Source organism: Loxodonta africana, chromosome 19 (assembly GCF_030014295.1).
Source record: "Loxodonta africana isolate mLoxAfr1 chromosome 19, mLoxAfr1.hap2, whole genome shotgun sequence".
In the NCBI taxonomy this organism is placed as follows: Eukaryota; Metazoa; Chordata; class Mammalia; order Proboscidea; family Elephantidae; genus Loxodonta; species Loxodonta africana.
Window position 1 is genome coordinate 71767622 of NC_087360.1, and position 17718 is coordinate 71785339.

General features: G+C 46.7%; 1 protein-coding gene across 3 annotated transcripts in view; it reads left to right on the plus strand.

Annotated features, from left to right (window-relative positions):
- The first annotated feature begins 12469 nt into the window (after positions 1–12469).
- MFHAS1 (multifunctional ROCO family signaling regulator 1) overlaps positions 12470–17718 on the plus strand; it is a 109464-nt gene continuing 104215 nt past the window's right edge. For 2 of the 3 annotated variants that reach the window (XR_775786.3, XM_010592485.3), the window contains exon 1: positions 12471–15579. Coding sequence is in view for 2 of the 3 variants with exons in the window: in XM_010592485.3 (XP_010590787.2) it covers positions 12582–15579 (2998 nt within the window). In the remaining variant the exon portion in view is untranslated. Of the gene's footprint in view, positions 15580–17718 lie in introns of all 3 variants that reach the window. The other variant, XM_064272844.1, reaches the window with a different exon arrangement.

Genomic DNA, 17718 nt, shown 5'->3' on the forward strand with positions numbered 1-17718 from the left:
TCTGACTGTACTCCTTACAAGACAGATTTGCTTGTTCTTCTGGCAGTCCATGATATATTCAGTATTCTTTGCCAAAACCATACTTCAAAGGCATCAATTCTTCTTTGGTCTTCCTTATTCATTGTCCAGCTTTTGCATACATATGAGGCGATTGAAAACACCATGGTTAGGTCAGGCTCACCTTGGTCCTCAAAGTGACATTTTTGCTTTTAACCTTGAAAGAGGTCTTTTGCAGCAGATTTGTTCAATGCAATGCGTCATTTGATTTCTTGATGTTGCTTCCATGGACATTTGTTGATTGTGGATCCAAGTAAAATGAAATCCTTGACAACTTCAGTCTTTTCTCCGTTTATCATGAGGCTGTGACCAGTTGTGAGGACTTTTGTTTTCTTTATGCTAAAGTATAATCCATACCGAAGCTGGAGTCTTTGATCTTCATCAGTAAATTCTTCAAGTCTTCTTGGCTTACAACAAGCAAGGCTGTGTCATCTGCATATTGCACATTTTTAATAAAAAAAAAAAAAAATTTTCTTAATAGTCTTCTTTTAATCCTGATGCCACGTTCTTCTTCATATAGCCCAGCTTCTCTGATTATTTGCTCCACATACAGATTGAATAAGCATGGTGAAATGATACAATCCTGATGCACACCTTTCCAGATTTTTTCCCCTGACTTCCACATGGTATCCCCTTGTTCTGTTTGCACAACTGCTTCTTGGTCTATGTACAGGTTCCTCATGAGCACAATTAAGTGTTCTGGAATCCCCATTCTTTGGAATGTTATTCATAATTTGTTATGATCCACACAGTTGAATGCCTTTGCATAGTCAATAAAACACAGGTGAACATCCTTCTGGTATTCTCTGCTTTCAGCCAGGATCCATCTGACATCAGCAATGATATCTGTTTAGATCCGTTTGTTATATACTTTTTAGAGATTTGTATTTCTCCTAATGTTAAGTATTTTCTTTATCTACTTTTCAATTATGCTATTTATCCTTTGCAAATTGATTTGTAGGAATCTTTTTAGGTTCCTTGGTGGCACAGGAATTTCCTAGATATTTTTATTATAAACCTTATGCCGTATGTTTCAAAATTATTTTCCCTTTTGGTCATTTTCTTTAGCTTATGATGGCACTTTTACCTCTAATGTATCATGAAATGTCACCTGTGCCCCCAAGTTGATTTGTGCCGAACTGCTTTACAATGGGGGCAGGGCTCATCATGTCTGTCTGGTGGGACAGGTGGAAAGGGCACAGAGGGAGGCCGTTGGGAGTCGAACTTGAACTTCTGGACTAAGTTCCTCGGCTCCTCTGGTTTCACACAGATATTCCCATGCCTACTTCCAAGACTACACATTTTCCCAATATACACAGCAATTTTTTTTCTCTTTTTTTTAAATAATTTTTATTGAGCTCTAAGTGAACGTTTACAAGTCAGTCTATCACATATAAGCTTATATACACCTTACTCCATACTCCCACTTACTCTCCCCCTAATGAGTCAGCCCTTCCAGTCTCTCCTTTCGTGACAATTTTGCCAGTTTCTAACCCCCTCTACCCTCCTATCTCCCCTCCAGACAGGAGATGCCAACACAGTCTCAAGTGTCCACCTGATACAAGTAGCTCACTCTTCATCACCATCTCTCTCCAACACATTGTCCAGTCCCTTCCACGTCTGAAGAGTTGTCTTCGAGAATGGTTCCTGTTCTGGGCCAACAGAAGGTTTGGGGACCATGACCACCGGGATTCCTCTAGTCTCAGTCAGACCATTAAGTCTGGTCTTTTTATGAGAATTTGGGGTCTGCATCCCACTGATCTCCTGCTCCCTCAGGGGTTCTCTGTTGTGCTCCCTGTCAGGGCAGTCATCGGTTGTGGCTGGGCATCATCTAGTTCTTCTGGTCTCAGGATGATGTAAGTCTCTGGGTCATGTGGCCCTTTTTGTCTCTTGGGCTCATAGTTGTCGTGTGACCTTGGTGTTCTTCATTCTCCTTTGCTCCAGGTGGGTTGAGACCAATTGATGCATCTTAGATGGCCGCTTGTTAGCATTTAAGACCCCAAACGCCACATTTCAAAGTGGGATGCAGAATGTTTTCATAATAGTATTATTTTGCAAATTGACTTAGAAGTCCCCTTAAGCCATAGTCCCCAAACCCCCGCCCTTGCTCCGCTGACCTTTGAAGCATTCAGTTTATCCCGGAAACTTCTTTGCTTTTGGTCCAGTCCAGTTGAGCTGACCTTCTGAGTATTGAGTATTGTCCTTCCCTTCACCTAAAGTAGTTCTTATCTACTAACTAATCAGTAAATAACCCTCTCCCACCCCCCCTCCCCGCCTCGAAACCACAAAAGTATGTGTTCTTCTCAGTTTATACCATTTCTCAAGATCTTATAATAGTGGTCTTATACAACATTTGTCCTTTTGCCTCTGACTAATTTCACTCAGCATAATGCCTTCCAGGTTCCTCCATGTTATGAAATATTTCACAGATACATCACTGTTCTTTATCGATGCATAGTATTCCATTGTGTGAATATACCACAATTTATTTAACCATTCATCCATCGATGGACACCTTGGTTGCTTCCAGCTTTTTGCTATTGTAAACAGAGCTGCAATAAACATGGGTGTGCATATATCTGTTCATGTGAAGGCTCTTACTTCTCTAGGGTATATTCCGAGGAGTGGGATTTCTGGGTTGTATGGTAGTTCTATTTCTAACTTTTTAAGAAAATGCCAGATAGATTTCCAAAGTGGTTGTACCATTTTACATTCCCACCAGCAGTGTATAAGAGTTCCAATCTCTCCACAGCTTCTCCAACATTTATTATTTTGTGTTTTTTGGATTAATGCCAGCCTTGTTGGAGTGAGATGGAATCTCATCGTAGTTTTAATTTGCATTTCTCTAATGGCTAATGATCGAGAGCATTTTCTCATGTATCTGTTAGCTGCCTGAATATCTTCTTTAGTGAAGTGTGTGTTCATATCCTTTGCCCACTTCTTGATTGGGTTGTTTGTCTTTTCGTGGTTGAGTTTTAACAGAATCATGTAGATTTTACAGATCAGGCACTGGTCGGAGATGTCATAGCTGAAAATTCTTTCCCAATCTGTAGGTGGTCTTTTTACTCTTTTGGAGAAGTCTTTAGATGAGCATAGGTGTTTGATTTTTAGGAGCTCCCAGTTATCTGGTTTCTCTTCGTCATTTTTGGTAATGTTTTGTATTCTGTTTATGCCTTGTATTAGGGCTCCTAGGGTTGTCCCTATTTTTTCTTCCATGATCTTTATCGTTTTAGTCTTTATGTTTAGGTCTTTGATCCACTTGGAGTTAGTTTTTGTGCATGGTGTGAGGTATGGGTCCTGTTTCATTTTTTTGCAAATGGATATCCAGTTATGCCAGCACCATTTGTTAAGAAGACTATCTTTTCCCCAATTAACTGACACTGGGCCTTTGTCAAATATCAGCTGCTCATACGTGGAAGGATTTATATCTGGAAACACAGCAATGTGAGTTTCCAGAATGGGTTACAACACAGAATCTGTTTGCTGCCTTTAAGCAAGATGCATGAGTAGCTGACTCAGAGCAACCTCAGGTGTCTGACTACAGTCAGGAAGGGCTTCTGGCACATAATTGTATTCTCACTCTGTTTAAATCTATTTCTGTGTGAGTATGTGTGAGCACACAACTGTGTGAGTGTACATGTGCCTGCATGTGTGTGCATGCACGTGTGCATAGTGTATTCTCACTGTTTATTTGCGTTGGCTAGGCAAGCCTCTCTCCTCCCTGCTCTTTATCACGCTTCACTGAAAGGCTGCAAGACCCAAAGAACACACTTAGTAGGTGCGTGCTCGGAGGTCTATCCTCTTCTCAACCATCTGCTTTGATGCAACCGTTTTCTTTGATGGTCTATAACTCGCAAATGCACTTCAAGTATAAACTTCTGTGTTAAGATTCTTTTGGTTTCAAGTAAGAGAAACCAAGGATGCTCTAGTGAAAGTGGGGAATTTCTCATAAGTCTGTAGGGGTATTTTTACCCTTGACCGGAAAGCAGGGAATGTACCTAGGACTCAAGAATGCCAGAGAAGAAACGAAAATGTTGGTGGGAATCCAAGAAATATGCTCTGTCATATCTGCCACTCTTTCACGTCTGCCTTTTTCTTTCTCTAGGGTCCCTATGAGTTGGAATAGACTTGAAGGCAACAGGTTTTTTTTTCTTTCTTGGTGGACTGACTTTCTGCTTTTTTCTTTCTTGATGAGCTAGCTTTCTTCTATTTGTAAGTCCCTCTGGTAGTCTGGAAATGGAGGCTCATGGTTCCTAATTTAATGTCTAGACACAGAAAGACTGACTTCCCTTCTCTCAGTCCCAAGCTCTGATAGGGGCTTTGCCTAGTTTTGATTAGTTATCTACCTCTGGTCTAATTAACTGAGAGGAGGTGGGTCACACTAGACAAAATGGCTGCCAGGGGCCCACTGCCAGGTGGATACGAGGCAGATAGGGGGACTACTATGAACTTACGCAGATACCAAAAAGGAGGTCCAACTGTTTCCTATAATCTTCTGTCACAGATTTAATGTTACATATTTTGGAAACCCTTGTGGCATAGTGGTTAAGTGCTATGGCTGCTAACCAAGAGGTCAGCAGTTTGAATCTGCCAGGCGCTCCTTGGAAACTCTATGGGGCAGCTCTACTCTGTCCTATAGGGTAGCTATGAGTGGGAAATTGACTCAAAGGCAGGGGATTTGGTTTTTGGGGCTTATAAGGATATTTAGAAACCCTGGCGGCAAATTGGTTAAGTGCTACGGCTGCTAACCAAAGGGTCGGCAGTTCAAATCCGCCACGTGCTCCTTGGAAACTATGGGGCAGTTCTACTCTGTCCTGTAGGATCGCTATGAGTCTGAATCGACTCAACGGCACTGGATTTGGTTTTTTTGTTTTATAAGGATATTTAAAAAGAAACTAAAACTACATGGGGTCACTGTGAGTCAGAATCCGCTCGATGGTACCCAACAACAACAATATCCATTTTAAGAATATCATTGGCAAGATACTGAATACTTGAGATCAGAAGAACTAGATGGTGCCTGGCTGCCACCAATGACGGCCCTAACACGGAATACAACAGTAGTAGACAGAACAGGAGAAAAACGCAGAACAGAATTCAAATTCACATAAAAAGACCAGACTTAATGGTCTGACTGAGATTGGAGGAACCCCCAAAACCAACCCCTGGAACACTCCGTTAACCCAGAACAGTAACTATTCCCAAAGCCCACTTTTCAGGTAATGAAAAAAAAAAAAAAAGATTAGGAGGGCCTATAAGACAAAAAAAAAAAAAAAAAAAATTACACGTGAGGAACGTGCTTCTTAGTTCAATCAAGCACACGAGACCAAATGGGCAACTCCCGTCCAAAAGCAGCATGAGAAGGCAAGAAGGGATAGGAACTGGACAAATGGACACACAGAACTCGGGCTGGAAAGGGGGACCGTGCTGTCACGTTGTGGAGATTGCAACCAAGGTCGCAAAACAATATGTGTACAAATTTTTGAATGAGAAATTAACTTGAGCTATAAAATTTCACCTAAAGCACAATAAAAAAATATTATTAATAAAAGCAGCGAATTAAAAAAAAGAAACTGAATACTAAAATTTAAGAGAAAACCCTGAAAGTTTGGTTCCATTCAAATTCAGGAGTTTTTCAGGGACAGATTATAACACAATAATGGTAAGTAGTAGGTACATATGCTTGTGTCAAACAAAATATCAAAACTCACACTAAAATAATTTTTAAAAATTTATACTCAATGCTAAAACAAAATCCAAGCCTTTAATACATAAACGTAATACTCTAAGGATAGTTTCAAAAACGCAAATTAAATGTTAATATAACTATATTCAAGAACCGCTAAGACAGTAGAACAATTACTACCATGGAGAGGAAAGGAAGGGCTTCCTCAGATTGTTCTTTGGTACCTGGGCAGCCACTATACTTAGAGGACAAGGGAGCAAAACAGAGGTGTCTGCTGGCTATTTTATCTAGACTGCATAGATTCTGAGATTTTTGAAACAGAAAGTATATTTTTAACTTTTCAGAGCACCACAGCTTTTGAAGACTAGTCTTAATGGTAGGCAAAAGCTTTATTTGTACAGCTTGATGTAGAGAACAGAGACAGAAGTCTTCTCAAGTTATTTCTTATCCAGGCACCCTACACAGTGCCTAACAGAATTACTTGTTGGATTGATAATAAAGATATAAACTATTGTGATGCCTAAGCTATGGCCCTTCCACTTCCACAGCATTATTTCAAGGAATCTCTTCATTTAACGGGATGAAGTGGAGAGTAGGTAGGGGTTCAGGTTTTATTGATCTGTTTTACAGAAGAGTAAACAGGAACTCTTTTGCTACAGGAGTGAAGGTATCAGGAAGGACATAAATGGAAACTTTGTCTCCTCTACCTTTAAATAAATACACGGCTTTATTATAATAATCGACATTCTACTGCTTTGGAAGGACTTCATTTCTGATGCTATGCTTTATGAAATGCCTCATACTCTGTCAATGTAAACAACTTTTTAGTTTTAGGAATGCAGCGTTCAACAAGGAGGGCCTAATATCCCTACATCATTTATTTAAAAGCCAGAAATAAAGTTAATCTGTTTTTAAAAATGAGAAATTAGAAAAAGAGACGTATTTTTCAAAACTGAGCAGAGACAGAAGGACCATCTAAAACCATTTGTCTCACTGTCATCAAATCTCATAAACAAACTTATTGAATTTCAAACTTGTAATTAAAACTCCCTTACTTACTTAGTGGAGCCCTGGTGGCACAGTGGTTAAGAGCTATGACTATTTATCTGAAAGGTCAGCAGTTCGAATCCACCAGCTGCTCCCTGGAAATTCTATAGGACAGTTCTACTCTGTCCTGTAGGGTCACTTTGAGTTGGAATTGACTTGACGGCAATGGGTTTGGTTTGGTTTTTTGGTTTACTGACTTATTTACTTTGGACATGTTATCAGGAAGGACCAGTCCCTGGAGAAGGACATCATGCTTGGTAAAGTAGAGGGTCAACAAAGAAGAGTAAGATCCTCAATGGGATGGACTGACACAGTGGCTGCAACAATGGGCTCAAGCGTAACAACTATTGTGAGAATGGCGCAGGACCGGGCAACGTTTCCTGTTGTACACAGGGTTGCTATGAGTCAGAACTGACTCGATGGCACCTAACAACAACAACTAAAACTCCACCACTAGGGCTGCCTCATATGGTTGTACAGTTAGTGCACCGCATCCTTTGAGGGAGTGAGCAGAAGCTACAATCCACCTGAGCTTCACTCACCATGCCATGTGGTGAAGCAGCGTCTGTTCAGCGTGGTGCCTTGACCTACCTTTCAGATATACACCAGGTAGGCTAGTGGTTCTGTGTCTGTGGCTCACCTTCAGCATCAGGCACAAACATGGGGGGACAGCATCTTCCCTAGTCCCTCCTCCTCCTCCCTACTCCCTCCTCCTGGCCATGATTCATCTCAAAGTGCCAAGTGTGCTATAGTTAGCTGACTTTGTCATAAGTATTTCACAGATGTTTTTCATTTATCTTTCACTGGAATGATTCTTCTTCTTTGTCTCAGAAAAAGGATGTTTGCACCAGCATTGGGACTGAGCATGGCAGGAGGGGCCACTACTTACAGACCCCCTAGGGAAAGTTCTGGAATTCTAGGTGACATTGCAGCGAGTCCTTTGGCCTTCGGTGAAACAGCCTGGGTCCTGCAGAATATGTTCAGCTGAAAGTACTTACAACAGATGCTACAAATACGTTGCTGCTTACTTTCCACAGTAAGGAGCCTGTGTGTTCCCACTTGACCTGAAAATACAAAGAGGTCCAATGTTAAATTGAAGGCTGCCCATTCCAAGATAAATTTGTTTTCTGTAGAGCAGGGGAAAGAACAAACAACAGACATACTGGTACGATTTTGCCTTTGCTCTGGAGAGGGGGTAGTGTCAGTGTCTTGAACACACTTTGCTGCCTGTTTGTAGCTGAGGCGACAGCTCTCAGACCTCTTAGCCAATGCTGATATGAACTGACTTGCATTCAGATCAGACTGAGTTCAGGCAGATTTACTAAATCTGAGGGTGAGGTATGTTTCACATTCATTTAATCTAAATAGAAGGTGCTAGGTTTGTTTTACCCAATCTCTGATTGATAATTTAGTCTTTCCCCTTTTTTTCTTTATTTCAAATGCTGCTTTCAAAAGGTAGAGTCTAAAGTGTCCTTTAATTGAAGTATAAATGTTAGTTAGGGGCACTGATAGTGGGCCCTTCCCCTTTAAAACAAACACACAAACAAAAACATCAAGCAAACCCAACTTATTTATAGCTGACATAGAAATTCTGCTGGTTTCCTGGAGTAACAGTCAATAACAGGTGTTAAATCTAGTTCTTGTAGTTTGGGAATACCATCTGTTTAGAACACTTGGTTGCCCAATATGACATTCTTCAGTATCGTAAGAGCAAAGTTCAATTCCTACTGAAGATTGGGTGTTAGACCTGCTCTCCAGCTGGTACCACTTCTCTATACAGAGAACAGAGAGCCATTGCCCTCAACCTCCCCAAGTGCCAAGAAATAGCACAGCAATGAGCAACATGAGTTTTGGACTCTGCCTTGTTTGAGTCTGGATTCTGCCAGCTGATAGCTCTGCCTTCATTTCTCTCCATCTGTAAAATGAGGTAGCAATGGAACCTTCCATTCAGGGCAGTTGTGAGGATTAAAGAAGTACTGCATGTAAAGCACACGGCACAGAGCCTATGTGCCTGGAAAATCTTCAGTACATGTTAACTATTATTTTTGGAAATTATTCTTAGATACCTCAGTAAATCATCTAAATTACACCCACTCCTCACTTATCAACATGGTTAGATTCCAAAGATCAGGTGGTTAGGCAAAAATCGGCATTACAAGAAAATGGAAGATGACCACATTAGATCACGGAATGGAGGATGACTACATCATTACATAACTGCCAAATTATGTCATTATATAACTGCCAAAGCACTGAGAATCATGGCCCAGCAAAGCTGAAACACAACCTTAACTGTCATAGCCAGCATTACTCTCGCCTCACACCTCAGCTTTCGCTACTGCCAGACACATGTCATTAATGTGGAAAATAGTCAGAGAGCAGATTTTCTACTATTGTCATAAATGCAAAATGTCGGATGACAAGATAGTCACTAAGTGAGGAATAGGTGGATCAGGAGGAGTTTGGACTACATGATCTCATACATCCCCTTTGGCTAAACAGTTCTATGACAGTTTTTAAGGCTTTATCTCTAATCCTCTTCTTTGGAACACCCAAAATCATTTTAGAGGGCTGTCCCTTCCTTTTCCTCTTTCTCTGCTTTTGCTTTGATTCCCTCAACTTCTATCTCCTACAAAACAAAGAAGATATGGCCTGATTTGAATCATGGAGGTGATATATTCTCTTAGTTACCTTCAACCAGGTAGGAGGGAACATTTTGTTCTTGTTGTTTACTTAAAACAAAATACTGGCTGGATCCCAAATTACAGAATGAGTTTGCATGCTCAAAGCAGCATATATACTGAGCATCTCCAGACCTCAAGGAGAGAGTTAAGTTCATTCTCTCATGAAATGTAACCCAGCTCTGGGTCTCATTAGCACCAAAGGGTTAAAAGATTGCCAAGTTTCCTTTCATGAGGAATAGACAGGCAGTTTCTGTACAGCAAAGTTAGGACCTCACGTCTACAAATGTCTTCTCTGATAGGTTATTAAACAGTTAGGTAAGCATGTTTGAAATCAGAACTATTTGAAAAGTCTAAAGCAGCTGAAGTAAGTAGAAGTGCTGCAATCCTGGGAAGCTATGTTTTCAGAGCTCATGAACGGTAAAGGGTTCTTTTTAAAGAACAAGCATGATAACCTACCGCCCTGGTTTCCCAGGACTGCCCTGGTTTTAAGCACTGAAAGTTCCACATCCTGGGAAACACCCTCAGTCTCCTAAAAACTGGGATAGTTGGTCACCCTAAAGTAAAGACTTGATTGAGTTGTGACTGCCACAATTAAAATTCGCCAAGGAAAGGGTACATATGAGTTTACAACTATTTATCTTTAATGCAAATAGAGTAATATAAATACAAGTGGAAGAAGCAAAAGAAACTATGCCTGGATAGTCTAGGCAAATCCCGGCCAGTTTGTCTGTGTAGTTATACTGCTTCATTTGGCAACTCTTATTCTAATTGCAAACTGGATCCCTAGAAGGAAATTATTAGGCTCTATAGAATTTTTTTGGAAACTCAAACCTAAAAGTGACACCAAACATCCTGCGGGCCGAGAAAGGAGAAAGTTTCCAAAGGCAGTTGTTTAACATTTTCAATGATGGGAGGTCAAGGAGGGAGAAGGATTGGGTTGACCTTTTAGAGAGCAAGGCTGATGGCCTGGTGGGATGGAAACCAGATCAGAAGAGAGGGGTATAGACGACTTTCCTGAGATATTTGACAGGGGAAGGAAGTAAAGCAAGAGGGTCAACAAGGTCATGAGAAAAAAAAAGTCAAGCTGGAGTAAAGTCAAGTATGTTGAAGACGGCACAGAACAAACCAGGGGTAAAAGCGAAGGTAGAGCTTGCTGCCATTCTTAGCAAAGGGCAAGAGCAAAGAACCCCTACCCCAGGATATTCAAACTGCTACTGACATATATTTACCTGTGTGTTCGGTGGGGGTGCGGGTAACCCTTGAGCAATTTGATCTCCCAGGGGTCCCTCAGCATGAACACAGATCAGCTCTCCCGGTCAACCTCCCACAATGTGCCTGTGCCTCTGGACACACCTGACTAACGGAGTAACCTCCAGTTACAGAATGTACTGCCCAGGGCTTGATACCATCACTGGGTCTAGACTTCCAACCTGAGATGTTGAGTCTGTTTTTGAGGAGACAAACTATGACTACTCGAATAACTGCCCCAATAAAAAATACGGGTCTCAAAATGATGACAACGTCACGCGGGGCCACAACGCCTGAAGCGATGCACGTAACCAATTAAATTCAGTTTTCTGTCCCTGAAAATTATTTCTTGCGTTATTAACCAACCCGCAGGGAGTAATGGAGAGGATGTCTGGAGTCTTGGTAGGTTTCAAGGTTTTGGTAAAGTCTGAAGAAATCATTTACTTAGTATAGATGTAATCCAGGGAAACGTTTCCTCACGGGGTAAAAATTCATCTTAGAGTTGGGCACTGAACCCTGAATTTTGCCTGAACAGCCGAATCCACGGTGTACCAACCAAACCAAAACCTGTTGCCGTCGAGTCCCTTCCGACTCTTAGCGACCCTATAGGTACCAGGGACTGTATTATTGGGGATATGGTATCTGTCATGGGATTATGAGAGAAATAGGATAATCCAGATAAAACGCCATGGATCCCCATCCTCTCATCCCCACCAAGTCTGCGACGTGCCTGCTCAAAGCCCTCCCCAGGGGAGCTGAGACCCTCTCAGTTGCTCTGGCACAAAATAAGGCCTCAATAAATATTTTCCAAATGAATGAGCGCCTGCTCTTCTCCTTTTGTTTAGTCACTCTGGTACGGGGCTCCTAAAAGGAATCCCAGACCCCGAATTCTGCCAGTTTCATTGCGGGGTGGATGTAGGACCAGTGGAAGGGGAAGGGGAAGGGGAAGGGGCGGGGGGAGGGAATGAGCCCGGGAAACCAGCAGATCCGATTACGGAAGAAAAGGAAACCCTTAGAGGCGAAGGCGCAACAAAGAGCGAGACCAGGTGAACACATGCCGGTTTCCAGGAGCCCCCCGGAGCCCCAGGTCAGCGGCAAGGACCGTCCCCCCGCCGGGCTCCGGACCGAGCGCCCCACACGTCTCCCTCCACCCGCACCGGGGAGGCGCCCCGCGCCCCGCGCCCCGCGCTCGCCGGCGGCCCCCGCCCCCGGGGCGGTGCCGGGAACACTCGGCGCCTGGGCGTCACGTGGGCCGGGCGGCGCTGCGCTTCCCGATCGCGCCCTCCGAGCCGGGGCCGCGGCGCTGTGCTCCCGCCCGAGCCCGGGGAAGGCAGAGCAGGAGGCGCCGCCGCCCCGTCCTCCGCTGCGCCCCGGCCCTGGCCCGCACCATGCCCGCCGCGGAGCCGAGCGCCGGCCTCCTCCCGGAGCTCGCGGAGGCGACCAGGCTGCGGGCCGCGGCGCCGCGGCTGCGAGGGTAGCGGGCCCGGAGGCGGGCGGCGAGCGGGCGGAGCGGGCGGGCCGGCAGGCATCCTCCCCGGGCGGCGGGCTGCGGCTGCGGCTGCCCCGGCGGCGGCGGCGCGCGCCCATGGCGCGGGAGGACGGAGAATGCGAGCTGCACCCCCCGCCGGTCGCCGCCGTGTGCTCGGCGCTCCCCGGAGCTGCTCGTGTCGCCGCCGCCCCCCAGCTGCGGGCGCCCGGCCGCTGGCTGCGCTAGGACCCACAGCGGCCGGCCGCCGAGGGCTGCTGGCAAGGGAGGAGCAGGAGCCACAGGGCCCGGGAGACGGGCGCCGGTCCGGGCGCAGCGCGACATGTAGCTGCCGGCTCCCGCGCCCGCTTCAGGGTCGGCCCGGGGTCCCGCCATGGCTGGGAAGGACAGTGGGAACCTGAAGACGGTGAGGCTGTGGCGCGACGCCGCCCTGCGCGCCAGGAAGCTGCGGAGCAACCTGCGCCAGCTCACCCTCAGCGCGGCCGGGGGCTGCCCGGGAGCCGGCGCCGACCCGCTGGAGTCCCCCGAAGCCCCCCAGCTCGTGCTGCCGGCCAACATCGGGGACATTGAGGTGCTGAACCTGGGGAACAACGGCCTGGAGGAGGTGCCACATGGGTTGGGGTCGGCGCTGGGCAGCCTGCGCGTACTAGTCCTGCGCAGAAACCGCTTCGCCCGGCTGCCCCCGGCGGTGGCCGAGTTGGGCCACCACCTCACGGAACTGGACGTGAGCCACAATCGGCTGACCGCCCTGGGCGCGGAGGTGGTGAGTGCCCTGCGGGAGCTGAGGAAGCTCAACCTCAGCCACAACCAGCTGCCCTCTCTGCCCGCCCAGCTGGGCGCCCTCGCCCACCTGGAGGAGCTAGATGTCAGCTTCAACCGGCTGGCGCACCTACCCGACTCCCTGTCCTGCCTCCACCGTCTGCGCACCCTGGACGTGGACCACAACCAGCTCACTGCCTTTCCCCAGCAGCTGCTGCAGCTGGTGGCCCTGGAGGAGCTGGACGTGTCCAGCAACCGGCTGCGGGGCCTACCTGAGGATATCAGTGCCCTGCGTGCCCTCAAGATCCTCTGGCTGAGTGGGGCTGAGCTTGGCACCCTGCCCAGCAGCTTCTGTGAGCTGGCCAGCCTGGAGAGCCTCATGCTAGACAACAACGGGCTGCAGGCCCTACCCGCCCAGTTCAGCCGCCTGCAAAAGCTGAAAATGCTCAATCTCTCTTCCAACCTCTTTGAGGAGTTCCCTGCTGCACTGCTGCCCCTGGCTGGTCTGGAGGAACTCTACTTGAGTCGGAACCAGCTCACCTCAGTGCCATCCCTTATCTCCGGCCTGAGCCGCCTTCTCACCCTGTGGCTGGATAATAACCGGATCCGCTACCTGCCCGACTCCATTGTGGAGCTAACGGGCCTGGAGGAGCTAGTGCTGCAAGGGAACCAGATCGCTGTGCTGCCTGACAACTTCGGCCAGCTCTCCCGGGTGGGCCTGTGGAAGATCAAGGACAACCCGCTGATCCAGCCCCCCTACGAGGTCTGTATGAAGGGCATCCCGTACATCGCAGCCTACCAGAAGGAGCTGGCTCATTCCCAGCCGGCGGTGCAGCCCCGCCTCAAGCTGCTCCTCATGGGCCATAAGGCGGCAGGAAAGACCTTGCTCCGTCACTGCCTCACCGAAGAGAGAGCGGAGGGAAACCAAGGAGGAGGGGACAGGGAGAAGAGCTACCCACCTTCACCTCCGCCCGTGAGCAAGGGCATCGAGGTGACTAGCTGGACAGCCGATGCTTCCCGGGGCCTGCGGTTCGTTGTTTATGACTTAGCTGGTGATGAGAGTTACGAGGTGATCCAGCCCTTCTTCCTCTCCCCAGGGGCGCTTTACGTGCTAGTAGTCAACTTGGCCTCCTACGAGCCGCGCCGCTTTCCCACCACAGTGGGCTCCTTCTTGCATCGGTTGGGGGCCCGGGTGCCGCATGCCGTGGTGTGTATTGTGGGCACGCACGCAGACCTGTGTGGGGAGTGGGAGCTGGAGGAGAAGTGCCTGGACATTCACCGCCAGATTGCCCTGCAGGAGAAGCATGATGCAGAGGGGCTCAGCCGCCTGGCCCAGGTGGTGGACGAGGCACTGGCCCAGGACTTCGAGCTGCGCTCCGCCAGCCCCCATGCAGCCTACTATGGCGTTTCGGACAAGAACCTTCGGCGACGCAAGGCCCATTTTCAGTACTTGCTCAACCACCGGCTGCAGATTCTCTCCCCCGTGTTGCCTGTTAGTTGCAGGGACCCTCGCCAATTGCAACGCCTGCGGGACAAGCTGCTCTCGGTCGCTGAGCACCGGGAAATCTTCCCCAACTTACACAGAGTACTGCCTCGATCCTGGCAGGTGCTGGAGGAACTGCACTTCCAGCCACCTCAGGCACAACGACTTTGGCTGAGCTGGTGGGACTCAGCGCGCCTGGGCCTGCAGGCGGGTCTGACCGAGGACCGGCTGCAGAGTGCCCTTTCCTACCTGCACGAGAGCGGCAAGCTGCTCTACTTTGAGGACAGCCCAGCCCTCAAGGAGCATGTCTTCCACAACCTCACCCGCCTCATTGACATCCTCAATGTCTTTTTCCAGAGGGATGCCTCCTTGTTGCTGCATAAGCTGCTCTTAGGGACCAGTGGAGATGGGGAGGCGGATGGAGAAAGCTCCTCCCTGACGGGGCTGCCTGCCCCAAGCCAGGACCTGCTCCGGGCCACGCAGCTCCATCATTACGTGGAGGGCTTTCTGCTGCATGGACTCTTGCCAGCCCATGTCATTAGGTTGCTGCTTAAGCCTCACGTCCAGGCCCAGGAGGACTTGCAGTTGCTGTTGGAGCTCCTAGAGAAGATGGGACTCTGTTACTGCCTCAATAAACCCAAGGGCAAGCCTTTGAATGGGTCCACAGCCTGGTACAAGTTCCCATGCTACGTGCAGAACGAGGTGCCCCATGCAGAGGCCTGGATTAACGGGACCAACCTGGCTGGGCAGTCTTTCGTGGCTGAGCAGTTGCAGATTGAGTATAGTTTTCCCTTTACCTTTCCACCTGGGTTGTTCGCACGCTACAGCGTCCAGATCAACAGCCACGTGGTGCACAGATCAGATGGTAAATTTCAGATCTTTGCATATAGAGGGAAAGTTCCTGTGGTCGTGAGTTACAGACCTGCCAGGGGGGTCTTGCAGCCAGACACACTGTCTATTGCCAGCCATGCGTCGTTACCAAATATATGGACGGCATGGCAAGCCATTACCCCCTTGGTGGAGGAACTGAATGTCCTGCTTCAGGAATGGCCTGGACTGCACTACACCGTGCACATCCTCTGTTCTAAGTGCCTTAAGAGAGGGTCGCCCAATCCACACGCTTTCCCAGGTAAGTGGGGAGAGGACTCCTGCTCTTCTGTGATGGGCTTTAAGATGCGTTTGTGAAGGTGTGTGTTTCTCATTTGGCAGAATGCTTAATTAACATTGCAGGTTCCCCGGGAAAGGTTTTCAAGGTAAATAATGGGAGGATATGGAGGCAAGTGAAAGGCAGTCAGTGTGTGAGCCATATGAAATACTGTCACAAGTATCATCCTTTTCTAATAGAAGGCCTCAGACTTCCAAAGTGAGTTCCAGTCTGGATCTCCTACTTTTCCCTCTCCCCGGTTTCGCCCACATTTTGTGGAAGGAAATTTCAGGTAGTTGAAACTGCACCGTGTCTGATGTTAGCCTGCTGCTGAGCCTTGGCTATGATGCATGAGTCACATCTTGGAGGGGTGCTTTTAAGTGTCCATTATCATCTTCTTTTGTTGAAATTCAGAGTGTAGTCATGAAGTAAAAATTATTGCTCACTTTTCTTAAGAAATTCCAAAGAAGAATGTTTTCATCATCGGGGTATGAGGATGGATGAGGAAAGACAAAAAATTCCGGTCTATACTGTGTTTTCATGCAAATAGCATGTGCCTTCCGTGTTTGTTTGCCGGTATGGCCACGCCCTCCCACCACCCCAGGTGTTTTTAGAATCATATTATGCTAACTTTTTTTTTTTTTTTTTGGTAGTAGTCTGTGAAAGAGGATTGGCAGGGCAGCACTTGTGAGGGTGCCTTGGAGGGAGGGCTTGGCTAGCAAGGGCTCACATTATTTACGTGAAAATACGGTAACGCAAAACTAAATCCTGGGATGGTTCTTTCACCCAGTATGCTTTAGGGCCTGAAGGATTGGTGACAAATCTCTCAGGGGAATTTCCTTGGGTATTTTCTGATAATTTTGAGTTTTTCAGACACCTTAAGGTTCGACTTTCGGGAATTGTTTAGAGAATGGAGCTTTTTGACAGTGCTTTGGAGGAAGTGGAAGGGACAAAAAGCTGATACGAGTTTTCTTCTCTGGGGAGTGTTTTCCAGCCAACTTTTTTATAGGTGAGTGGGAGAATTCCAGGGTGAGTTGTCTGGCATTTTTTGAACCTGGTTATTTGGTAACAGTAGAGTCTTTAGTTGGAAATATGTCCATTTCCTTGTTCTTTGTAGTTCTTTTTTAAATAACTCTGGATTTTTTGTGCAACAGGCTTGTCTAACACCGTTCCAAGCTCCCTAAGCACAAACCAAATGATAGCATGATTGCTCGTGCCGCACCTAAGTCCCCCAGCCCCAGGTACATTGAGGGGTGATGAAATGGAAGACTGCATGTCACTCAGGTCTTTGTCCTATCCTGAGAGCCAACAAAATGTAGCTTGTAATGGTATCAGGAGGGAATTGGATTCCAATATTTCCAAAGGTAACATCTTCCGGTTGCGCTAGATCTAGGCTGGGTTTAAGTCTTCTGCTGGAAAAAAACTCCGTATTTAGTTACCAGTCAACTGAGCCATCCGTTCTGTATGATTATCTGGTATCTTGCCCCACTCTACGCCTCAGTAGGTCTTCGGTTTGTTTTATATTTATTTGCTATTGTATTTTATTCACGGAAGCAAAATGTGTCTTTATTGTGTCACTGAGTTGAATGAAGTCGTTGAAATCACATATTCACTGGGTAGGGTAGTTTGTTGAAAGAGCACCCTAAAGCCAGTTTTTAATCCATCCAAAAATGGAGCATAAATGGAATTAATGTCATTAACGACAAAGGGGCAGAAATAGGTTATTGAACAAGAGCTGTGCAGAGGAATTCCAAGAACTTGGAGGAGTAAACAGTGAGGCAGGATCCCCCCACTCAACTTCAGCTCTTTATTTTTGATTTTCGACAGCCATAAATCCCGCTAACAAGTTTGTACGGAGATAAATAAGGAAGCTCATTTGCTTGTTATTACCTTCCTATTTGCCTTTAAAATGGCGTGTACCTGGTTTGCCCCCCAGGGTATAAGGAAGATTTTTTTTTTCAATACGAAAACAAAAGGTTGAAAATTGTAAAATTATATTTTGAACAGGAATAAATCATTAGTTGTTTTTACAATATAAAGTGTACATTTTAGTCTTTTTTATGGCCAGGAAAGTAGGTTATCTCCTTTGCTTCATTTAGGATTGTACCTCTTCCAAAAGTAGCA